This window comes from Leptidea sinapis, chromosome 6 (assembly GCF_905404315.1).
Source record: "Leptidea sinapis chromosome 6, ilLepSina1.1, whole genome shotgun sequence".
In the NCBI taxonomy this organism is placed as follows: Eukaryota; Metazoa; Arthropoda; class Insecta; order Lepidoptera; family Pieridae; genus Leptidea; species Leptidea sinapis.
In genome coordinates, this window is record NC_066270.1 from 6,455,364 (window position 1) to 6,482,577 (window position 27,214).

Below are 27,214 nucleotides of genomic sequence, written 5' to 3' on the forward strand. Positions count from 1 at the left end.
AATATTTTGACAAACCCGTTCAAGTTTTATGATAAGTACTGCATTGTTATAAAGATGAGAAACAATGCACTTGAGATAATAAAAAGTTATCATTTGGATGTAATTTGACTTGCAGAGAATTTAATATATTTTGATTTTTTTTTAAATCATAAAATGTTTTTAGCCATAGAGCAATTTAAAGGAATATCCGAATATAATATTATCTCGAGTTTACTTAGCCCTGAAGTGGGCATTATCTGCTTTGTTTCTTGTATTGTATAATACATATACACACGTATATATATATATATATGTGTATATTAACCTAATTAAGAAAAATCTATTACAAGACCTAATTTTAAAACTATAGATACTTATATCTATTACTTTCTTGTGTATAAATAGGTGATTTAACGCAAAGAATATAATATATTCTTTGCTTTAGTGGTATTATTTACATATGGTAAGTATATTTAAATATCATTTAATCTAAAGTGTATACAATGGTACTCTGGGACTCTTAACGACTAGATGGCATTGAAGAGAGTTGTTGACTGTTGAAACTTGTATGTTTATTTCCGTGAGTACCGTTTTTGTATGTTTTTGATTTATACCCAATATTCAATGAGTTGCTATTGTTATAACACACTTATGTTATGCGAGACATCATATTATATAAATATATAGTATGATATAAGTATACTTAGTATTTGTTGATATAAATTAGACTTGAAATATTTCGCACAATATAGTTCAGTAGTTATTTTTTCCAATCAAAGCAAAGTTATGTTTTATATCGTATACAAGCGATCTCGCACTTCAAGGTCAAGGGTTTCTGTCGACGCAAGTAATTTTCAACAAAAAATTTCAATGACATTCTATACATATGGTCATATCATTCGCAGTCTGGTAACGGAACGGCAAAAGTGTGTTTAAAGACAATTTAAGCTCACTTTTTCTCCTTAGTCGTGTGTCAGCTGTGTGTGAATCAACAAGCCTAAGTGTGCTATAAAAAGTGCTTACCTAAATAATGCATTAACGATTCAGAAAAAGATGGTGTGACTTATCATCGGTAAGGTTATTTTATTTATGTAAGATTGATATGCAAAAAGCAGAAGTAATTTAGTAAAACGAATATTTGGTAAACGTAAACGCTATATGGTACAATATTATTGACAAGTCTCCGGACAAGACCCGCTTGTCAGAATGGGACAGATGAAAGGAAACAGTCAGAAATGAAAACAATAGAGTCGCTCTTTTGAACCGACTTCAAAAAAGGAGGAGGGTCTCAATTCATCGGTATGTTTTATATGTTTGTTACCTCAGAAGTTTGGACTGGGTGAACCTATTTTGATAAGTCATAGCAAATTGGTCCAGATCTGACAATGGCAACCATGAGAAAACCATAAAAGTCTTAAATGTGCTACAAGGATGTGCGCAACAAATTTACGAATAACTCAATATCGCGATTGCGATAATTCTTTTTTTATAGAAAAGGATGAACGTCAAAGGTAGTTTAGTTAGGTTCTGCTTATGGGATCCATAACAAAGTAACGGAAGTCTTCAATTCTTAAGAGTAAAGTAACGATTCTAGGCCGAATCTTTTTTATGATATCGGTATATATATACTTGAGGTACCCACCCGTAACGTCGTTATGGTCAAGTAATTGTCGTAGTCGAATATGATGATGATCAATGGGACACCTTAACGACTTACAGTAAGAGTGCGATCTGTGGCAGAATTTCTAACTGTCTTTAATAAAATTGCAAAGCGCTTACGTTCATTGCTGCATTGCAAAATTTAGTAGACAAAATTAGACAGATAATTAGTTAGTGTAGTACAGATTCACTAAAAATCTAAAAAAAACAACCGACTTCAAAAACACTATTCCGAAACAATACATTAATATGCACTAAAAATTATAAAAATAATTACGCATTTTATAAAATCTAATTCTATTAACGATTATTGTTATTTTTGGAGTCGATTGTTTTTTGTTAATTTTTTTTAAAGGCCTAGTGAACAATGATTAGCAATATTGTATTATGTGTAAAGTGAACGGCTTACAATACGTGAACAATTACATACTAGTGCTATTTACATGTCAACAATAATTACAATCACGGTAGTATCGTTACCTAGTGATAATAATTGATGGTTTTTTACATCGCAAATATGTAAAAGCGAATATTTTTCACCTTTCCCGTACACGAGATATTGAAAGATAATTGCCGCCAGTTAGTAGCAAGAAAGAGATGTGAAGAAATTCACTACCCAAATAAGCATATTTATATTTCACCACTAAAGGATTTAAGTTTTTTGGATTTAACCACATTTAAAATTTGACAAAAGCTGTCCTACGAAAAAGATACCCTGGAAAAGATATATGTCTTAAAGACAAATTTTATTCAATTCAAGGAACTTAACATTTAAATGACCAGTTTAACTTATTATTTTATCTACATAAAAATATTGTAGTGAAACTATGTAAAAAACAAAATTAATATTAATAAATAAATTTAAAGATATTTTAATAACATAAAACTAAATTAACTTTAATCATATAACCTATTATTGTATAAAATATTCATATCGTATATTACTTTAACTTTATAAACATATTTTAATTATTTTCATACTCAATAAATATATTGTCAACACACAAACAACCTCAGCGGACACAATTTTATATAACGATTAATGCAAGCAAACATCTGTTTCTAACTGCGAATGCATACGGGTTTGTGGTTAACGTGTATTGAAAGGCATAATTAGTATGTCTCCCATAATGAACGACGCAAGACCTATGTTGCCTTATACAATTTTATATCGAGTCTTCTAATCTTAATTTTTGGTGTGTTTCGTTTAATACTAGTCATTAAGTATATATATGTATATCTGTGCTTCAATCGTAATACTGTCAATTCTTCTGTGTGTGCTATAGTGTAATAAATTCTATTTTGAAACAAGTCGTTTAAAATCCTCAAACCGGCTAAAATATTATATTTGTGTATTAGTTTATCTCATTAAAGGAAACCTTTACTTGTTAAATCCAAATTCCTTTAGAACGTAAAGAAGTAACAAATATAAACACAAGCCAATAAATAAACACACAAACTTTCCCCTTTATAATATAGTGTGATTTTTGATTAAAAACGTAAAATACCTCCGACTGAACAGATCTTGATTTGAAAATAGCGACAGAATGCCGAACGTTCAACTTAGCAATAGCAACCCTCTTTTTCGTCTCGGTTTAAAAAATACCTAATTGCTACTCCACTGATGTCATTGTCTAACCCGGTTTCTAAATTCAAAATATGAAGCTGAAACTGAAATAGTGTTTCCATTGCTGCCGATTGACCAATAAAATTTTAAAAAACTGGAGTAAACGCAGAAATGTATGGACACAGCAGTCGAAGGTTATTATGATGTCATTTGTGGCATGTGCCATATTTCGGCTTTGATTTTGTATGAGGTGCATTGTCTATACTCTACATGTATAGAATGTCATTGAAAAATTTCATATGACGCCAATGATATTTAAAAGTATAGATAGGTTACGTATACAACATTCGGTGTTTGATAATGATACACTAACGCACACATGAATAATTTAACATTGCAATAGCACACTACATTACAATTACACGTCAAAGAAGGATAGTAAATGCAATTATCGCAAGCGAAAAAGAAATAGCTCTAATTTGCTAATTGCTTCGTATTTGTATAGAGAAAATACAATTCATCAGATATGATATTTTACCGTACACCGTGCCTAAATTACGATTCTTCATGAGTTCATGTAGTAAAAGCTATAAAGTAGTGAAACTGTAATTAAGTAGATAATGTGTCATTGACATTATAAAAAAAATATTTAATATTGATTATAATATATAGCCACATTGATGATATCAAATATTTATACATAAAATAATAAAAAACATACAGGTCTCATTTTTATAATTTAACTAACGAATGCTCCTAAAAAGTTTTAAGATTACAATTATTATTTTTTGTATCTTATATTATTTATGAATGTCTTTTTGTTGAGGGTTTATTACAATAAGGTAATGGGGAGAAGAAAAAAATGATCCATTGATTCTTCTGCAGTTAGCAAGGGATATACTGAAAAAACTGCTACAAATAGCACTCACTGTCTACATCCGCTACCTACCCTGGAAAGGGGTGCACTTAGGGTAGATATATATATTGGTTTTATGATAAAAGTATTGGTCAGAGATACTTTTGGCCACCGCTTTGGTAAAGGTTACAGGATACTATGCATTACAATGGTAACCGGCCCGATCAATGGTCACCCGCGTACTGGCTTACTAAAGGCAACACATGGTTTAATAACAATTAATTTTAACTACTAAGCAATATTTATAATATAATGCTGTTTGATGGATTTACTTCGAGATTCAAATTCAAATTCAAAAACACTTTATTCATGTAGGTCACAGAAATGACACTTATGAATGTCAAAAAAAAATATAAAAATGTTTCTTATTGAATTTACCGATACTTCGTAAATGGTTGAGCTAATGAGAAGAAGTAGCAAGAAACTTATTGCCACTCTTTTAAGTCAAGATTTACATTTTAGTTGTTTTACAAATCATTTCAATTACAATATATGCAAAGTGACGCAACAAAAATACTTAAATGTCAAAAACTTAAAGGCTTACATGAGTCAAAAAAAGAAAAAAAAGTAAATTAATACTTATAAACACAAGAGTTATTGCGTATAGTAGATGCATCAATCCACACATACCGTAAATAAATAGAGGCATTATGTGAGCATTTCATAAAATAAAATATATAATAACTTTAACTTTGTTCACGTCGCCGCCACACGCAGAGGCATTTAAGCGAGCATGACGATACCTGTCACGAGAAATCTACCCAATAACAAAACAATTCAAGTTCATCTACATATTATGCAATACTTACTAAATGCCTCTACTTACAATTTTGTTTCAAATTACATAACTCATGATAATGATTATTAAAATTGATTAAAAAACAAAAACAATATTAATATTTAAATTATATAACTATAATGACATTTATCAAACTAAGACAGACATGTAACAGCCCAGCAGCTCAGTCCCAAGGGTTCTTTAGATCCAGATATTCAGATATTTTATAGTACCCTTTTGTCTTTAGCACTGATTTATATTCATTTAAAGGTAAGTTCTGAATGTCAATAGGGACCTTATTATAAAAACGTATACACAGACCTCTGAATGAATTTGTGACTTTTTGGAGTCGACTTACATGAACAGCAAGCCTATCCCTATTTCTAGTATTGACATTATGAGTGTCACAAATTTTTTTTAAACGATTTTTTTTACATAAACAAGGTTTTCATATATGTATTACGATGTCAAAGTCAAAACTTTTATTTCCTTAAATTTTTCCCTTAGTGACACTCTTGGTCCTAATTTATAGATGGCACGAATAGCTCGCTTCTGCAGTGTGAAAATGGTGTTAACATCGGCAGCATGTCTCCAAAGTAAAATACCGTATGTCATCAGACTATGAAAATAGCTGAAGTAGACCAACCTCGCGGTATTTTCATCCGTAAGTTGCCGAATTTTTTTAACTGCGTATGCTGCAGAACTAAGCTTTTTCGCCAAATTCATAATATGAGGACCCCACTGAAGTTTGGTATCTAAGGTAATCCCTAAAAATACGGTTGTATCTACAGATTTCAACTCATCGTCTTTTACTACAATATTTGTGTCAACCTGTCTAACATTAGGCAGGGAAAATTTAATACATTCGGTTTTTTTTTTCATTAAGAAGGAGATTATTCGTAGTGAACCATTCCACTACTTTGGAGATAGCATTGTTCACGTCATCAAAAGCAGTATGCTGTCTATGTAGTTTAAAAAGTAAAGAAGTATCATTTGCAAACAATACTATCTCATGCTTATTTTGTACAAAGTATGGTAAATCATTTATATATACAAGGAATAGGAATGGCCCCAGAATCGAACCCTGCGGAACGCCCATGGTAATGGGAGATCCAGCTGACCTCTTACTATTCACTTCAACCATCTGAAACCTGTTGCCCAAATAAGACTTCAGAAGGCCAAGTGCTTCTCCCTTGATACAATAATGATGTAGTTTTCTGATTAAGATTTCATGATGAACACAGTCAAATGCCTTGGATAAATCACAGAAAATACCAACGGCATCCTGACAATTATCCCAGGCTTCAAAAATTTGCTGAATAAGCTCAAACCAGCATCTGTGATCGAGCGACCCCTTGAAAAACCAAATTGTTTAGTGCTCATTAAATTGTTACCATAAAAATGATTAAGCAATTGTTGTAAAATAAGCTTTTCAAATATTTTACTTAGCGTCGGTAGAATAGATATTGGTCTAAAATTTGTGGAGTCAGAAGAACTACCGGCTTTGAATAATGGAATGACTTTACTCTGTTTCATCAAATCAGGAAACACACCATTGTCAACACATAAGTTAAATATGACAACCAAGTATGGAGCAATACAATCAGCTATGGAGTGAATTATTTTAACGGAAAAGCCATCAAGATCAGCAACCTTTTTCAATTCTACTGATTTAAAGGCTTTCATTACATCATTGTAAGTAGCATGAGTGAATTTGAACTCTATTTTACATTAATTTACATTAGACATAATTATAGATACAGCAAGAGTGGCAGATGAGTGGCAAGTGAGGCTTTAGGGCCTTGGTGGTGGAAACTGGAATATCAGCAAAAAATCTTTCAAAAGCATCCGCAACATCTTGGTCTGTATCCAAGATTTTATCATTTATTTTTAAACTAAAATTTAAGTTGCGAGGTTTGTTTCTTCCAGTCTCACTGTTTATTACTTGCTATGTTGATTTTATTTTATCTTAACTATTTTTAATTTTATTACTTATATACATTGATTTTGCTAAGGTACATGAGCGTTTAGATATCTTTGAATAATTTTTTACATAGTTAGCAAATCTTTCTGAGTGATTATACAATTTTTCCTCATAAAGTGAGTATAATTTCCTCCTGCTAATATGTATTCCCACCGTCGCCCAATCACTGAAAGACAATTAATTATTTTTCTGACTAGATTATAGCATCGAAATAGGGATATTAGCTTAATGCTCAGGCCGGATTCAACTAATAAGTTGACATTAAAATCTCCACAAACAAGAATATTTTTACTACTTATTTTAAATAATACTTCATCCATAATTTTTTCAAAAATGTCATATGATGCAGCTGGTGGTCTGTATACACTCATTACAACAAGCTCCTCAAGCTCTATACAGGCTATCTCAATAGTATGTTCAACGAACATACCCTAAAACTTGTTTTAGTGGTTTGATAGTTCAGCTACCTATATACGCACTTGTTTATTAAAAATTATTACATTCACTGCAACAATGACTTTTTTGCAACAGACAGCATCAATATTTTGTAATTTCTGTACCGTAATCTATGATCGGCTCGGCGGCGATCGGCGTTGTCATGGCAACATATTTATTTTGTTAGATAAATAATAAAATCAAATAAAATGTTATAATTCATGATTTCTTAAATGTAGTATGTAATTCTATGATTCTTCTTACTTTCGTAATTATTGCATCTTCCCATAATACAAGACGGCAACAACAAACGCGTGTGTACCGTTTTCGTATCGAGAGAGCGACTACGACAAAAGGAACCAATTGACTCGATTGATTTTCAGCGCGCTAGTGACATATCTACCTCTTTTAATATTATAATATCATTGTATGACGCATGTAAATTTAAGTTTGGTGAAAAGAAAGACCAAATAAAGTTGGTTATAAAATTATAAGCACTTTTAAACGAAACCAATTGTTTTCCTTGAAAATCCTCGCTTATTCCAAAATACTTATATTTAACTGTTTTTCAACTTTTGTCGAAAGAAAGGTTTGTGTAAAATAAAATAAAACTACAAATAAAATAATTGTTTGTTTCACTAGCTTTCAGATAAATTCACTGAAATCAGCGTTGATACACGGTGAAACTTTATGGGTATACTACACTTTGACCCAGACATTCCTTAGGTTATCATAATGACTGGGTAGGCGTTTGACAAGGTAGATCACCACATTCTTATTAATAAATTAAATAAATTTGGAATCTCAAATCCACTCTTGGCATGGTGTCAGTCCTATTTGTACAATAGACCAGCAAAAGTTGTTTTGGATGGATGGCAGTCTGACCCTTACATTGCAACATCTGGCGTACCTCAAGGCTCAAACCTAGGTCCGTTGTTTTTCAATTTATTTATTAATGATATTCCTAATGTTATCCAGAACTGCAAGATATTTCTATTTGCCGATGATTTAAAAATATTCCGAACGATAGTTAGTGAAAATGATTGTAATTTACTACAAGATGACATTAATAACTTTACGAAATGGTGTAAGTATAATAAAATGTCTCTTAATACTGACAAATGCTTCTCAATAACATTTTCAAGAAAAAAAAATATCAACGGGCTTGCCAATATAAGATTGACAATATAACATTAAAAACTACTGATGAAATCAGAGATTTAGGTATTACAATTGACAAAGATTTACGGTTTGTCAGTCACATAGATAAAATTGCAAATTCTGCACTCAATACACTAGGGTTTGTGATGCGACAAGGAAAGCAATTCAAGTAACCAGCTACTCTTATCACACTATTTAATAGCCTTGTACGAAGCAAGCTCGAGTATTGTTGTCAAGTCTGGTCCCCGTGCTACAATATCCACATCAAAAGAATAGAAAGTATCCAAAAAAAAATCTTACGATATTTAGCTTATAAATTTCATAGACCCAGAATACTGGACAGCTACTGTAGTCGGCTTGAGTTCTTTTTAAATACAGAGTTTGGAAGAGAGGCGTAAATTGTTAGACTTAAAGTTCTTACATAAACTGTTTCACAACTTAATTGATAGCCCAGACTTGCTGACGACATTCTGTATTTATGTACCTCGATGTGCCCCTCGAAGCGAAAGTCCATTTTTTGCACTAATGAAAGTAAATACAAACCTGGGTAAAAATTCTCCAATCGAGCGAATGGCAAGAGAATATAATGAGTACCTAAAAAAAATACCAGACTTGGACATTGGTGCAGATGGGTTTACAACATTTATAAATAAATGTACTAAAATTAATAAGATTTAAATGCTGTTGTTTTGTATTAGACTTAATTTTAATTTTAACATAATATTTAGATAAACTGTAATTTTACTAACATAATATTTAACTTTAAGCAAGTTGTATAGTATGGTCGGGAAGGTAACAGATAATGAAAGATGTGTAACCCTGTAAGTTATCTGTACACTTAGATATATATATTTTTTATTTTTGTATGTCATTTATGTATTAGTGTGCGATTGTTGGGTTTCCGAATAAATAAATAAATAAATGACTATGTGAAGTCAGAAATGGATATTTTGCATTATATTTTAATAAAATTTTTGAAGTAGATAAGTGATGCTTTTCTTGATCATGATCCGGGCTATAGACTGTGTGTCACTTTCGAGTGTGTTTTTTGTTTGTTTTTTTCGTGCATGGAAAATTTAGTTGATACGTCATCCTAGCTTACAAGAGATTAATGGTCATACCATTTACAGGGCAGTAAGGCCCCTGGCTATTTCAGTTCGCAAGGACGAATATTGAAAAAGAAAATCAATGGTACTTTCACTGACTTTCGTTTGTGCCTGTTTGATATTCGCCATTTTGGCGCTGTTGGCCATGTAGCGAGTGTCTGCGGTACTAAAACTAGTGATGTCAACGTTAGCAAACATCATTTGATGGTGGGAATTGTATACTTTATTACGTTGATTTCTGAAGTATAAATAACACGTAATACGACCGAAATTAATTCAAAATGCAAAAATTCTTCAGCGTACTGTACGTTCCTTCTCAGCCGTTTCTATAATAGTATAATATAATAATTATACGTCAAAATTCGTTCTCTGCACGCTCGCGAATGGCTCTTCAAATAGGCACAAAAAGTTTGCTGTCAAACATATGGAACAGCCTGTCCAGTGTTATTTATACAGGTCAGTGGGTGCTTTGTGTACCTCATTGGTCTATGGTGTACCTTTGATTTTCTGGACTTAGTTACCAGGTCATAAAATCTCAAAAACAAAAAGTATTTTGTTTTGATTTTTGTTTATTTTGATTTGTGCTTTTGATTGAACGTAGAGTATAAATTCTCTTTGCTTTTGGTGTTTACTAATTACTTTGTGTGCTGATTTCAAATTTATATTGATAAATGTTCTAACTTATAAGTTCCTATTACAATTATTAATTACATATATATTTATGTAATTGAGTAGAGAGTAAAAACTCAATAATGCAATTATTATTAAGGCCGTACATATAGGATTGATAGAAATGTATTTCCGAAGAATAAACTTTATTGCGGTCGTTCTGTTGGGGGCAGCTGTTTGTGAATGTAAATATGCGTATGTAAAATGGACCGACAAGCCCGTGATAACTGTAATTGATAACTATAGTGAAATACCGCCTGTGAACGTTGCTCGCGCTACCTACACTAACGACATAAATGGAACTGGGTAACTATGAAAGTATATCTTTAAAAAATATTTTAACTATGATCTTGTATTCCTATTTCAAAATTACACCGAAGAACAGAGTGTTATGGAGTGTATAATTTCAGGTGGGCCTATTTAGAGCTTCACACTTCACCTGATTCCTGTGATGAAAAGCAGGCATATGCTGCTGGTTTCCTAGAGGGCTTCCTCACCAGAGACCTAATATGGATGCACTGGGAGAACATGCTGAAAGGGTATGGATCCTATAATCAAGAAGTTTTGATGGGGCTTAGTTTTTGGATGTTTCAAATTATTCTTTATGCCAAATTATTTTGACTTAGATTATTTTAATAATATTTTATTAAGAGTTGCTTTTAATAATTTATTTTATAAAATTCTTGTTAAAATGATATAACATGATATTATTCATCTATACCTAGTTAGCAAAATAACAACTGTGATATTTTGATGTGGAAGATTCTTGCTACACATAGCAGCAGCATTTACTGAGTGCCAGTGTCTGATAATCCCTCCTCAAGAGTTTTCTTCTGTTCCATTCTTTTTTTTTAGGAAAAGTATGCCAAGCAAGATTTGCCTCTTTTTTGCAGTCAACTGCGGCTTTAATTAACACAACAAACCAGGGTTCTAATGTACCACAGTGAAAGAACTTGGTATGAAAATATCCATGTTGTATCACAATTCAACAGCATAGGCACTGGGATCATCTAAAGGGAACCTAACCCTACCCCAAGGGTGTTCTGCATAATGCTAGAAAGGAATGCATCCTATTCAGTGTGTTCAATTATAGTGCCGAATGCTGCTGTTCACTGGTGTTCTATGAGATGGGTGGCACTCCTGACCAGGCACTGGTTGGATGCCCCGGAAATCTAGTAACAATCAGGATATGTAGCCAGCAATAAGGACTAATAAGTCTTAGCAATCTTGGCTCTTGATACAATTAGGCTGAAGAGCTTATTTTTTACGGAGCAAATCTATATTAGCGCTAATATATCATGAATTTCCAATAGTGCTTGTGAGCAATGCAAGCCTTTTACCATAGAAATACATATATTATATCTGTCCTCTATAATAATATATCTGTGTATCATAAGAGCCTTTATTTCAGGTATTGTTATGGAAAGGCCGATGTTTGTGGTCTGATTGAGCAATATGTTGATATCAACCAGAATTATATGAAACAGATGATTGAGGACAACTTTAATGACCCATACTGGTACCAGGTTTGTGGACTTACATACTTTTGACTTATTATATGATATTAGCCTTTTATTTGGATATTTTATTATAAGCATATATCATGTTTTCTCTATATCTGCATGACCAGTCCTCCAATCTTCTCGATTCCTGCCTTTCTGTGGCTACTCTACCCTAGGTTGTCCGTGCCACCTGTCTTGTATTGTCATTCCATTCCATTCTACTCTGTGGTCTGCCTCTTTTTCTTTTTCATTCCTTCGGTACCACTGGGTGACTAATTAACTCCATTTGTCTGTTCCTCTAACCATATTATGTCCTGCCCAATTCCACTTTTGTATTCTTAGTTTCCGGGTTATATCCTGAACTTTTGTCATGAATCTGATGCTGCTATTCCTTACTTTCCATGGCACACTGATATATGGATAGTTTATTCATTATGTTTTTTGTCAGAGTCCATTTCAATTCCATATACTAATTATTACTAAGACTGGTAGGATGCATGTATTGAATACTTTACTTTTGGTTGAAATATGTAAGCTTTTGACCTACATTATGTCTTATATATACTTTTCTTATTACTTATACATAATCTTCTAATATATATATCATGCTTTGATTTAAACATTATAATAATTCCTTTCTTAATACCTGTGTGAAATGCACAATAAAAATATAGTATCAATATTAGATAATTCATATGTCTACATAGTCTCTTGCTCTTAGTTTAGTGTGTGTGACAAGCTATGTCTTAAACTCGCGATTTGTATGACACTTTGTGTTAGTGTATGTGCATTGCTCAAAATAGAGGTTAGTTCTAGTCTATTTTTTTCGACTTTTTTACAGCAGTCATAGTCTATCTAGATGTATAAACGATATAAGTTATCAATAAATTTAAACATTCTGTTATGCTAATAGTGTATTGTAAGTTACAAGGTTCATTTATTGTCTCTTGTTCATATTCCGTTTTTATTTGAAGGTATTTATAATTTTTTTTTTTTGGTGCTATCACTGCTATGAAGTATATTTTTTTAGCTGAAATTATTCAACATTCAATTGGAAGGACTATCTGCCGGGTACAACCAGGCCACCGCTCACGCGTATCAGTGGCTCACCATCAGAGATATATTGTAAGTATTTTACTATCAGCATTTCCATTCCATTTAATATCTGGTTTTGACTGGAATCAAATGAGCTTTCAAAACAGATTCACATGGGTGTAAGGCTTAATAGGGGGTAATGCCATTCACCTCAATACCAGATAAACTAAGTAGCAAGTATGCAAAACTGTTCAACAACAAATAACATAAACACCCTTTATAATTTTTTTGCAACGGGTGATAAATATTTTCTTGTAAAGTTTTATTAAAATCAAAATTACAAGTGTACTAAACTTAACTTTTACTTATGATATTTTGTTATCCAGTACTAAATAATGGCTGTAACAGTGTTTTAGAATAAATTGTGATAAAATTTATTATTCTATTGCTTTGCATTCTAGGTGTTAAATTATATTTTGATTTGACACAGAGTAATTTCGGTTCTTATTTAAGTAGGATTATATTGAGCATGTTAAATTGTCAGGCCATGAAATATGAATGAAATAAATATCTGATATCGGTGATTGCTTACCATGACCTGAGGTATTAAAAACAATTCGTAGGTGCAATGTGAAATAAGATTTGCCTTGCACAGCCATTTTGTAGAATGAACTGCCGACTGCTGTTTTCCCGAACCGATACCTACGACTTGGAGTCCTTCAAGCTTCGAGCATACTTTCACCTTTAAGATCGGCATCATGTCTCTTGACCTCTGGTGTTGCAGGCGTGGCCCCGGGTGGGCTGCTTGTTCACTCTCTATCAGGTGAGCTTCTTTCCCGATTGCTTCCTTTAAGTCTCAAGATTAAATCTCGTGCTCTGTCATCTTAGATGGATTAATATGCTGGGTGATCTGGACGACTTGGCGTTCGCGCTGTCGATGCCCAAAGAGACCCCAGAGGGTCTGCTGTTCGGTGACCACTGCAGCGGACTCGTCAAGCTGCTGCCGGACTTATCTGAGCTGTTCACCTCACAAGTCACATGGAACAGGTAGCATTACTTTTACTCCTTCACTACATTATTTCAGCGGTAACATGCTTAATTTTTTGAGTTTCTTCTAAACTCACATTGAAAGGTTCTGTTGAAATTCCTTACAAGATATATCTAATAGGCCGTGTAGATGGACTCCCTTTGTACCTTTACACATTCGGCCAACGTTTTTACAATTTTACTACAGCACGTGCTCCCCATAAATTATTATTTAAATATACAACACAAATAAACAAAAAAAGACATAAACATTATTTTATAAGTAAATAAAAATAAAATAAATTAACAATTTACAATAGCAACTACTTACGGAATTCAAAAGCGACCTCTTTTTTTAAGTTTCTACGTTTATACATTTTTTTTATAAAAACTTAATACTGCCACTGCACGGCCGCCAACGATTGTCTCGGCCAGGTCCATATGTAACGAATTAGGCGAAAACATAAGCCATGGAACGAAAGAGAAAGATAATATGTGGCGAGACGAGTGAAAGTGAAGGAAGACCTTTAGTTTGCCTTTGTTTGTTGTACAAGGCTTGTCACAAAGTACTAGCCAATAGCCGTGCCTTAAATCGTACGAGCGCGCACGCCGTACGAGAAGTGTCGGTGTAACATAAGATACAATTTTGAACATAAATATGGTGTGTCTATTGAGTTATGCCGAATAGGACCTTCATCAGCATTTGTTGCAGTTATAAATAGCAACACTGGTTGTCAGAAGGCCCGAACCGTCAAACAGCCTCAAATGTATGTAAATAATATCAGGTTGGCCGTTTTGAAGTTCGACATCTTGATTTTTGATTGTGTTTGCTATTATTCTATCAATGAGATAGCTACACTCCGACGGGCAGTGGAATGTTAGTAATAGAGTTGCTGGTCGGATGGGGAACCCTTGTAGGATAACTTCGTTGTCCGTCTGTCAAGAGCCTTTTGGTCGCGCGTATTAAATGTTAGTTCAGCGAAATTGTTGTTTTTTTTATCAAAATAATCATATTAATGTTCAGCTGATGGTAATTGATACAATGCAGTACCGCTCAGGATTAATGAAAAACTCAAAATTTCGTTACCTTGAGACATAAGATGTTAAGTCTCATTTTCCCAGTAATTTCACTAGCTACGGAGCGCTTCAGTCCGAAACACAGTAATGTCTACACGTTTGCTTCACGGCAGAAATAGGCGCCGTTGTGGTACCCATAATCTAGCCGGCATCTTGTGCAAAGAGCCTCCCACTGGTAAATGTTGTGAAAGTTTATTAGCATCTGGTGCCTAACATATCGGTCGCCCTTACCAATCACTATATTTCAGCTACCAGTCCATGCTGCGGTTTCAGAAGATGTACATGTTGAACTATCGCATCACTCCCAATGTTGACGTACTTATTCCGGGCAGGAAGATGTCCTTCACCTCATATCCTGCTTTCGTTCAGGTAAAGGGTAGGAAAATTAAAAAAAGTTTGTTCGTGCAAAAATATTTCATATTGAAAAATATGTAAAACGAATGCGAAAAAAATCTAACATTTAGTATGATTCTAGAGTAAATAATATAATATATTTAATTAAGGTTTCATATATATGTTCGTTTACACATCACTAGTTTTTCATCATCAGCCGGAAGACGTCCACTGCTCGACAAAGGCCTCCTCCAAAGATCTCCACGACGATCTATCCTGCGCTGCCCTCATCCAACGTATTCCGGCGATCTTGACCACATCATCGGTACATCTTGTGGGGGGTCGTGTTTCATACACTGCGTCTCTCAGTTTGTAGTCGCAATTTGAGGTCTTTTCTGCCGCACCGTCCATCTGTACGTCGAACTATGTGCCCCGCTAACTGCCAATTCAGTTTCGCAATCATTTTGGCTATGTCGGTGACTTTGGTTGTGCTACGGATCTCCTAACTTCTTATTCGATCCCGCAGGTAACTCCAAGCATAGCCCTCTCCATTGCCCTCTCAGCGACCACGAGCTTTTTCACAAATTTTTACTTACCATAAAATTAGAAAGAAAGACATTTTTTTATTTTGAAACGTATAAGTAAGTAGTATACAAAGACAACATAAAAAATAAATATAAACTTAAGATTGATAAACAAGCAAAAAACAAAAAGACTGAAAAATTTCTATTATTTATATACGATTCAAAAAATGGTCCCAACTCAGCATGTTGCTGGTTTGAAAACCAACGCTGGTCTTCCGTTGGGCCATTTTGTGACGTCACGAAAAATATTTATATATAAATTAAAAGCAGAACTTTTTACTGGTAGGAAACTAAAAGTAACGTGGTATAAAAACTAAATCTTATAAACTTACATAAATTAATTTTTTAAGTGTTTCGATCTGATTATAAATAACGATGGGCAATGAATGAGTTAGAACGTTCTACTTGTATACTCAGTGGCCGCATGTAAATAAATAGATAATTTCTGTTCGTTGCTTGTTACGTCAACTGTCAATTATAATTTATCCCAAAAAAAAAACTAAAAAATGCAAATGTATAACAATCAACATTATTCTTCATAAAAGTTAAAACTGCTAACAGCCAAGTATAAATAACTGACAAGTGCCTAAATTATATATTTAAAGATCTAATTAGAATTAAGAGTTTATGTTTTGAATTAAAAAGATAATGGAGATAGGAATTAAACAATATTTGGTGAGCACCTATTCTTGTACATTGTAATAAGTAAAAATATATTAGGTAAAATACTTTTATAAAGTACTGGTGTCATGTCTCAGTGTTTCCTCCTGTTTCTGATGATGTAACAAAAACTGTTTAATTTTTAATTCTTTAAATAATTTTAAATTAAGCATTGTATCTTTTAATAATTTTAAATTAAGCATTGTAGAATACCTAGTTAATTGAGACAATAACAGAATTATTTACTTTTCATAAATTCAAACTTATAGCACTCCTTATATAGATGCGTCGGAGATTAAAAAAGAGAACATACATACATATAAGTTTCATATTTAACATACAAACTATTGCACCAAGCTGAACAGACCCTAGCAGAGGTGAGAACCACTAATCACTCAGCCAAAAGGTGTAATATTTGTGTATTAAACATAAAACGATTGATGATTTATTAGTCCACAGACGACTGGTATATCACGTCGGCCGGTCTGGTGGCCGCGGAGACCACGATCGGCAATAGCAACAGATCACTCTTCGAGAACGTTCGGCCGGACGGACAGGTAGGTACGCCACACGACTTACATTTTTAGGGTTCCGTAGCGAAATGGCAAAAAACGGAACCCTTATGGATTCGTCGTGTCTGTCTGTCTGTCCGTGTATGTCACAGCAACTTTTTTCCAAAACTATAAGAACTATTCTGTTGAAACTTGGTAAGTAGACGTATTCTGTGAACCGCATTAACATTTTTACATACAAATAGAAAAAAAAACCAATAAATTTTGGGTGGTGAATTTTTTCATTCTACCCATACCTGTGGGGGGTATCTATGGATAGGTCTTCAATGATATTGAGATTTCTTATATTTTTTTTTCTTAACTGAATAGTATACGCGAGAGACACTTCCAAAGTGGTAAAATGTGTCTCTTGGATCGTACATTTAGATCATGTAGATCTCTAATATAAGCAAATATACTTACAGTTATTAGTTCTATATTTATTGATGCTACAAATACTCATTCGTTTCCTTAGACTTATATTTTTTATTAGGCAATATATAGTGTTAATTTTGTACTAATTATAAAAACTATCACACCTTATCTATTAAAACAGGGGTTCTGGATACAATCTCTCGTTAGTGACAGGGCCACAGTCCACTTGTTATGTTATAATTTATATGTCTGTCTCTAGATCCTGGAGTTTATGCGAGCGATGGTCGCTACGAGGCTGTCTCGGAGCGGTGAAGAGTGGGTCGACCTATTCGCCAGACACAATAGCGGCACTTACAACAACCAGTGGTGAGTGGCTCGTAATAACAGTACGCATTATGTATCTTACACTGCTGAACGTTTATAATATGCGAACTATGAATGTGAATCAGGTTATGTCTCTTACATCGCCTATGTGGATACCGGATATTCAACCCTTTATCGCGTTGTGTAACGCGTTCAGTTTTATTTGAATATAGGCGCGGTGAACGAGATCCAAGATGAAACTAGATCCAACTTCACATGTGCAGCTCAAACTTTTTGAAAAGTGGCAACGAATAATAGTAGACTTAAAATCCAATTGCTAAGGAGATTGGCTTTTTCTTAAAGACATCTCGAATCGATCGCAATCACGACTCATATATTTGGTGGTCAGTTAATTTGAGTCAGTATCCACAGTTGTCAAGGTTTGCTTTATCTTTCAACACCTGGCAGGAAATGATATTCTTAGAAGCTGGTCTGGTACCTACTGGTAGTCAAGCGAAGTCGCCTTTTACCAGAAAATGCGGAAAAGGCATTCGTTCACCACAATTTGCCACTTGTTAGTTTTGAGAGCTAAACTAATAACGATAAACTAATATAAAAAAAAAAAATTTTGACGTTCAATAATTAAAAAATTAAACGGTGCCCATAAGTTATTGTGGTATGATTTGTCTTTTTTTTTATGAAAATAAGGGACAAGACGAGCAGGACGTTCAGTTGATGGTAATTGATACGCCCTGCCCATTACAAAATCTTGTGTAAAATTATGAGAATTCTTTGAAATTTTACTATCCGGAATCCGGCTGGATACCGGATAAGTGGCAACGCTCCTGCGGTTTCTTGTGGTGTTTAAAGAGAGCTTGGGTGGCGATGACGACTTACCTATAACCACTATGACTATGACCCCTCGCCCCTCCATAAATGACAACTGGTACAGTAAGTATGATTCCAGGTACATCGTAGACTACAAGAAGTTCAAGGCACGCAGGGGCTACGAGGCTGGCAGGGTGGAGCCGGGCCTGCTGTGGGTGCTGGAACAGCTGCCCGGCTACACGGAAGCGGCCGACCTGTGCGTATCCTACTGGCTGTATCATGCCCTATCTACCAGTGGGAGGTTCCTTTGCTCAGGATGCCGACTAGATTATTAGTATCTAGGTTTTTTTATGAAAATAAGGGACGAGACGAGCAGGACATTCAGCTGATGGTATTATGTAGTATATGCTGCTCAGGATTATTGAAAAACCCAAAAATTCTGAGTGGCACTACATCTGCGCTCGTCACCTTGAGACATAAGAAGTCAAGTCTCATTTGCCCAGTAATTTCATTAGCTACGGCACCCTTCAGTTCGAATCACTTATTGAACGTCAAAACCACCCATTCAAAATAGACTGCCTCAGACCTGACAAGAACGGGCCCAAGAAACTTTTTGGCGACTGGGCGCGAGCGGGATTTTTTTTTATAAAAATGTAGAGTACATTATAATTAAAGAGCCTGAGGGTGTTCGCTCCATTCCCAGTCTGTCGTATCATTAAGAAAATCATTTATGTTATAATAACCATGCCCACACAAACGCTTTTCAACAATTCTTTTAAATTTTGTAGCACATTTGTTTTGTACACTTTCTGGGATCATATTGTAAAATATGTATATATGCATACATCGCCCAATAATCGACTTAACCGAGTAGTAGGCATAACAAGTTTGTGTTTGTTCCTCGTGTTAACATTATGACTGTCGCAGTTTCTAGCAAATTCCTTAATGTTCTTATGAACATTATCAAGAATATATTGAGATGCAACAGTCAAAATGTTTATTTCTTCAAATTTTTCTCTCTATGATTATTTAGGACCTAGGTTATAAATAGCGCGAATAGCCCTCTTCTGCAGCACAAAGATGGTATTATCATCAAAGAGGATGTAAATACTATGTTATAAGAGGCGGGATTACCTAAGTGGGGTACAATCACTGACCTGTATAAATACCACTGGACAGGCTGTTCCATGTGTTTGACAGCAATTTTGTGCCTATTTGAAGTGCTACTCGCGAGCGTCCAGAGAACTAATTTTGACGTATAATACAAATGGCTGCGAAGGAACGAATAAGTACACAGTTTTTTTTGTAAATAATTTTCCTTTCGATTGTTGTTTAGCTGAAGTTTTCATCACTAGTTTTAGTACCGCAGATTCTCGCTACATGGCCAACAGCGCCTAAATGGCGAATATCAAACAGGCACAAAAGCACTTTGACAGCCGCCAGTCCAGTAGTAAATAGTACATAGAGGTCAGTGGGTACAACTGTCGACGCAAGCAAAAATGTCTATGTCGCGCTTCAGTTGTCCCCGGGGCCCCGTAGTGCGTTGCCGGAATAAGTTATATTATTATCGATGCAATAAATCGTTTTACACATCTCGGGCGTATCATATCTATCAATCACTGCTAGTTTTATCCAATCGCTTTTTTCTTAGAGTTTCGCTAGGCTCTCATTCATGAGCGTTGCTTCCCGACTTTCAGTTTCCAAAACTAACGTTGATGAGGAAGAGCGTACTGTTGAGCTTTTGCAGGTTACTTGATTGGAGTTGTTGTGTCATTAAACACAGCCACAAGTCACTATAGTTTATTAGTTAGCCTTCTAGTTATTACTTTTGCCTTCCATTTAACGCCCCATGTCAAACCATATAAGCATTACCCGGTCCGGTCTTCTGTTTGACGATTACAGACTACAGAAGGTCCTTTGTTTCTTCAACATAGTTATTGTTCAGTCAGGTTAAGGGGCGTGCATTGGTTTTCCAGCGCGGTAGGCACTGTAAGCCTAACTAGTCGGGAGTTGCGATTAATATTTAAAAAAATAGTTCCTGTTATAAGGATAAATATAAGTTAAGTTATCAACATTTTTCTGCCGTCCTGTCAGATTGATCGTGTTTTTAGCAAGATTTGTCAAATTACCGTAACCAGTATCGTTCCACACAGTCTTCGTTGTAGAAAATAAACAGCAGGTCAAGTAGAACAACAAATTGGGATGGCGGCATCCCGCTAGCCAAGTGTATTTTTCGTAATACTTGGTATTGAAATATCTCATAGTTTTACCTTTTTGTTGAGTTAAACTAATATTTGGTATTGGTCCATTAAGACAAACAATTTTTATTTTATACTAGCTGCCCGGCAAACGTTGTTTTGCCATATAAAGTATAATTCACGCGATAGTTTTATAAGTAATAAAATATTGCCTATATTATAGCCTGTACATCATTTTGTTCTATTGTCAATAGTTTTTGCAGCGCACGCAAAAATAGGTTTTCGATTTTGCACCTTGTGTTACAAAATAGCAATTTTATTACGGATCCCCAATTTTGAAAAAAAAAAACATAGCCTATAGCCTTCCTCGATGAATGGACTACCCAACACTGAAAGAATCATTCAAATCGGACCAGTAGTACCAGAGATTAGCGCGTTCAAACAAACAAACACTGCAGCTTTATAATATTAGTATAGATACGAACGAAAATTGTGCAAAACGATACGTAGGTACCTAATTTCTGTAAACAAATCGTATTTCCGCCAGAATCGCGACACTGGAATTTAGTAAATATGGTAGGTAGGCTATGCCTATTGGCATATATGGAATGCACGCTTATGGTCAGGTTATATGTTCAGGTGAGAATTTATTTCTCCGCGAACAGCTTATAGTCACTATTTGCTAAATCTTCAGTAAAGAGTGCATATAAGTGTTAATTTAGTAAGAGAAACATTTTTTTTTTATTTGCATTGCGGCCATTTTTGAATTTATATTATTTGTTATAGGGGCAGTGCTAATCATCATTGTCTCAATATATTATCAGCTACTGCTGTTTATAAGATACATGCAGTCTGTTGAGACAGTCGAACAGATGGACAGAAAGTCTTAATCCTGGGATCCTGGTTGTCTCCTGTGGGAACGGATCCCTAAATATAATATAAGGGGTTGCCGTTTGATTGTTATAGGTACTTCGAATTGACATAGAACCTTCATGGTTTGAAATTTTTGAGTGAAACTCTTTTCACATGGTACTTATGTAGAACGAACCACGTGGAAGACCGCCCACACAGGTGAATAACAATCAATTGAAAGAGATGGTGGAAGCCGATCCGAACCAAACTACCCAGGAATTGGCGGCATGGTTTAACCACGGACTAGTAAAAAAATAAGGACTCCCTGTCACCTTACATAACACCAAAACAAGCCGATTAACGTGTAAATACATAGCCCCACGCACACACTTACACTATTACAGGCCAATAGGCGGCCATTATGAGAATTGTCATTGTCTGTGACAGATCAGTTTGTGTGTCTCAATAAAATATTTTAAAAATGAAAAAGTGTAAAATCAGTTACATAAAAGTATTTGTGGATATTTGATTATTTAAGCGAGATTATTTAAAAAATTGTGTATCTGGTATACCCCTTAACCGCACACACACTAGCATAAAGGTGCTTCACTTGCTAATATCACGGCGCGGAGTCCTTCTTTTTTTACTAGTCCGTGGGTTTAACGTTACCTTACCAACGATTAATATTACTATAATGTATTACAGCACGGAGCACCTGAAAGCGACCACATACTTCCCGTCGTACAACATCGCGTTCTTCCCGCGCGTGTTCAACCTGAGTGGTGGCAACGAACGCGTGGCCACCTTCGGCGACTGGTTCGGCTACCACACCAACCCGCGCGCCAAGATGTTCCACCTGCTGCAGGTCACACAATCAATACTAATATTAACGGATTAAGATTAACAGACAAGTTGTCTTCACATTCTGTTCTTATAAATTTCTCTGTCACTAGTATAGCAAGGTCATCCGCATAACCGATTGTGAAGTAGCTATATGTATTGTATCAATGAGCAAAGAGATCTTTTATTATTGTTTTTTTATGAAAGTAAGGAGGGACGAGACGAGCAGGACGTTCAGCTGATGGTAATTGATACGCCCTGCCCATTACAATGCAGTGCCGCTCAAGATTCTTGAAAAACCCCAAATATTCTGAGCGGCACCACAACTTCTCAACGCTCGTCACCTTGAGACATAACATGTTAAGTCTCATTTGCCCAGTAATTTCACTAGCTACGGCGCCCTTCAGACCGAAATAGTAATGCTTACACATTACTGCTTCACGGCAGAAATAGGCGCCGTTGTGGTACCCATAATCTAGCCGGCATCCTGTGCAAAGGAGTCTCCCACTGGTCCCCACTAATTATTGTCTTGTATTCGAATGTGTTAAGTTAGCGTCATCCCAATCATCATCTTTCAATATTAACTCATTCCTTTTTCTGTTACGATTTACTTGAAAAGGCAAAAGTAAAGTAAAAAAAAACATAAAAGAGTTACGAGCAGGTATGTACAGTAGTTGTGTCAATCTGCACACATTGTAAATAGCTAAAGTTTGTATCATTTTATCAACACTCGAAATAATTTTATACAGCTTTAAACTTGTTATTACAAACAAAAGCAGTATCCTCGGTGACAGGAGCATGTTGTCCTTAACCCTCCCCTGTACCGGCTCGTTGTCCTCAGCCGGCCGCTGTGAGCCTGCGCGCCACGTTGCTCGTCATGCGCTACAACGACTACACGCGCGACCCCCTGGCGCGCTGTGCCGCCTGCCGCCCGCCCTACAGCGCCTGCAACGCCATCTCTGCCAGGAACGACCTTAACCCCGCCAACGGTGAGCATTACTTACTGCGTGTAGGGAAGGGGCGAAGTGGAAGTGATTTGAGACTGCGAAAAATATCACATTTACTAAGGGAAGAGAGACTGTCACTGATTCCTACGAGAATGTAATGTCAATACATCCAAGTATAGTAATCGACCTTACCGCCCGCATATTTGCCCGAAATATAATAATAATAATATTGACACACTTTTACACAAATTATAATGCCCCAAATTAAGCATATTATAGCCTGTGTTATGGGTTACAAGACAACGATATATTTAATACAATATACTTACTTAAACATTCATAAATACATATATACATCCATGACTGGGAAACAAACATCCATATTCATCGTATAAATGCTTGCACCTACCGGGATTCGAACCCGGGACCTATAGCTTAATAGGTAGGGTCGCTAACCACTCTGCTATACAGGTCGTCGAAAATATATTAATGCCTTTTCGGCCCACACACATCAATACTTAAAAGCTCTTTCAGAGTTGTATAAAATGAACATGTGTGTGTATGCAGGCACGTATCCGTTCCGCGCACTGGGCCACCGCAGCCACGGCTCCACCGACGCCAAGGTCACCGACTCCGAGCTCAGCAGGAGTTTCCGCTTCCTCGGCGTGGCCGGGCCCACACACAACATCTCCAGGGGGATACCACCCTTTCAGTTAGCTAAAAGTCAAAAATAATCTATTACTTCACCTCTGAATTTTTATAGTATAATCGTAATGGTAAGTAATCACAGCCGTCTATAGCCTATGGTGCGATTTTTAAAACAAGGAAGGCGATGGACTATCACGACATCCAGATTATGAGTTTGATAGTTCAGTTTTTTTTAGGAAAAGGAGGATAAGCGAGCGTACGGGTTACCTGGTGTTAAGTGATCACCGTTTTTTTTAGGAAAAGGAGGATAAGCGAGCGTACGGGTTACCTGGTGTTAAGTGATCACCGCTGCCCACATTATCTTGCAAACCTGGAGGAATCACAGGAGTACGCGCTTTTCTTGAAGATACCGATTTTGTATCGTCCCGGAAAGGAAACCCATTCCACAACTTTGTGGTACGTGGAAGAATGCTCCTTGAAAACCGCACTGTAGAGGACCGCCACAATTATATGGCGAATGGTACGAAATTAACAAATGTCAAACTTGTACAGCTTACCGTCTACAACAACTCTGGAGAGGTTTATCTCGAGAAGTAGCGTGATACTCATTGCCACGTTCACCAAATAATGTCAAAACAATACATTCCCAATCACTTAATCACATGATACTGGTCTTGACGCGAGAGGCGAGACGAGATATCTTTAAAACTAGTACCCGCTCTCGGTACGTTTCCGACAGGAGAAAGATTGCTCACAGCTTTAAGCAAAGATCTAAAATGAATCCAGAGATCCTATACCCGCGGCAAGCAGCCATCCCCGCTTCACAGTTTCATCGAAACAGGGATCGGCTCGTAAAACATCTGTCCTCTGTTCTTACCCCATTTTAGTAGAGTCCGGGGCTACACGCTCCTACCCAAGCAAACTGCCCTAGTTCTGCATATAATAATAATCGACACACCAAGTTATATGCTGCTAGCATTAAAGGGCAAAAAGGCATTATTTTTTTGTCAAAATTGATTTTTTTGAAATTCTCACATTGATATTAATAATTAATGAAAGCTGTTTCGCTCCAAGTGACCTCAACCTCGTCGAAACGGTTTTTAGTTTTCACAGATAGATGAGAAATACAGTCCTTAAGTCCACAATCGGGTTCTTAACGCGCAACGTACACTAAGCCTTAGGATTATTTATTTGGATTAAAACCATTATGTGGCAGCTTGCCTGTGGTAAATATATTATTTGATTTGTAATATATAATTACTTATTATATATATAATAACATGAATTGCAACTGTCACCAGGTGGAGTAAATTTGATCTGGAACCTCAAATATCGCACGAAGGCCACCCGGACTTGTGGGTGTTCCCACCACTCATACACCACTGGGAGTGGGGATAGACAGCCAGATATCTTACTTTATTATACTTAAAGAATATGTGTAAATAGTTTGTCCTAGATCGTACTCCAATACAGACTGAATTAATAAATACTTACTTTTTTTTAATCTGTTATTTATTTCGCCACGTTATCCTGAATCCTGAATCCAGTTTCACGACTTCATGTTGTGATAATACTAACTATAACTAATAATATGACAATGATATTTGAAATTAATATTCGATTAATTATCGCGTGATTTTTGGATGGATCGGGAACGACCACGTCCGATGATGAAGGCAGGTTCTCACGATGAATTTGTAAAGTTATGAGATTAAACAAATATAATTTTAAAAAGTTACAGGCTTGCATCATCCATTTCCAGACAAAAAGAGGTAGAGTTTGCATCCTATTTAATAACTCAGTTGAATTTATATATATAATATAACACACTGCCTGCTTGCAACGAGTTAGCCTAAGAAAAAGTTTTTGAATGCTGTGGAGTTGAACTTCTAAAAGCGAAATGTTAGGTTATTTGCTTTCACAGAACTCCTGATTCAAATATTAAGGGTTAAAGTATGAAATTGCCGAATTTACTTAAGAATTTAAATTAGTTGTTTTTTAATTTAACATATTAATTTAATCAAAATAATTACCATTATTATCTATACATTGCTGCCATCTAATAGAAGGTTATTTATGCCTTTGGGATAGAACTGTAGTAATATACATAGATTCGACAAACTGTGTAAAAGCATTTTGTACTGTCTCCTGAGAAGGAAACTTTATATCACGTAGGAAATTGTCCAAATCATGAAAAAAATGGTTGTCCGTTGGAGCAAGGTCTGGCGAATACGGAGGGTGACGAATGGTTTCTAATTGCAGTTCCTAAACAGTTAAAACTGTTTCTCGTGCTGTATGAGGTCTCGTGTTATTATGGAGAAATAATGGTGAAGATCGATTCATGAGTCGGGGCTGTTTCACTGCTAGTTTTGCTATTATTGTTCGGAGTTTGGCACCGTAGACATCTACCGTTATTGCTTGACTAGATCGGAGAAAGCTATAGAGAATAACACCATGCTGAGACCACCAAACAGTTACCATTAGTTTTATAAAACTAGAATTGTGAAATTTACCGTAATTTTATTATGTTATAAGCAGCGAACGCATGTTATTAGACTATAATAAATTAATTTAATTATCAGAATCTAAGAAATATATTATGATTTGTGGTGACTTTAATATTAACTTATTAGAAAAATCCACCACAAGTATTAGATTCAAATCTTTGCTTAAATCATATAATTTATCAAATATTTTCTTAGAACCTACTAGAGTAACCAGCACCTCTAAAAGCTGTATTGATAATATTTTTACTAATTATAAACCTATTTCTCAATCAATAATTAGTAAACTGAGCTCAGACCACAAATGTACTTCAACTAAAAAGTTTATGTTTGTTCCGGTAAACAATAGGCAAATGGAGAAATATAGAGGCAATGTTTCGGAAAAACTATCAAACTTGTATTTGAATTATAACAGTACTGCAAATGAGATGTATGGTAAGTTATTTAAAATAATTAAAACAGAGTTTACTTCTACATATATTTACTTCAAAGACAGTCAACTCGGGTGGTCTCTTGTCATTTAACAACTGGGCAACAGCTGGTATTCATAGGAGCAGACAACGGTTATATGAACTATATAGTGAGAGATCATCATGTAATCATGATGTATCTTTCCTTGTATATGTGAAAAAATATTCAAAATTATTTTGAGAAAGTATGTACTATTGCTAAGTCAATCCATATTAGAGAGATAATT

General features: G+C 35.2%; 1 protein-coding gene across 2 annotated transcripts; it reads left to right on the forward strand.

Annotated features, from left to right (window-relative positions):
- The first annotated feature begins 966 nt into the window (after positions 1-966).
- Positions 967-25,515, forward strand: LOC126965011 (putative phospholipase B-like 2). Of its 2 annotated transcripts, none has more exons than XM_050808420.1 (13): positions 967-1,051; positions 10,665-10,793; positions 11,666-11,780; positions 12,787-12,881; positions 13,680-13,838; positions 15,143-15,263; positions 16,924-17,028; positions 17,657-17,763; positions 18,668-18,784; positions 22,284-22,443; positions 23,260-23,407; positions 23,933-24,077; positions 25,315-25,515. In XM_050808420.1, the coding sequence occupies exons 2-13, from the start codon at positions 10,768-10,770 to the stop codon at positions 25,409-25,411; spliced, it is 1,395 nt and encodes a 464-aa protein (XP_050664377.1). In that variant the 5' UTR covers positions 967-1,051; positions 10,665-10,767; the 3' UTR covers positions 25,412-25,515. The 2 variants fall into 2 exon arrangements, with proteins under 2 accessions (XP_050664377.1, XP_050664376.1); XM_050808419.1 differs by lacking the exon at positions 967-1,051 and adding an exon at positions 10,099-10,560.
- Positions 25,516-27,214: the final 1,699 nt, after the last annotated feature.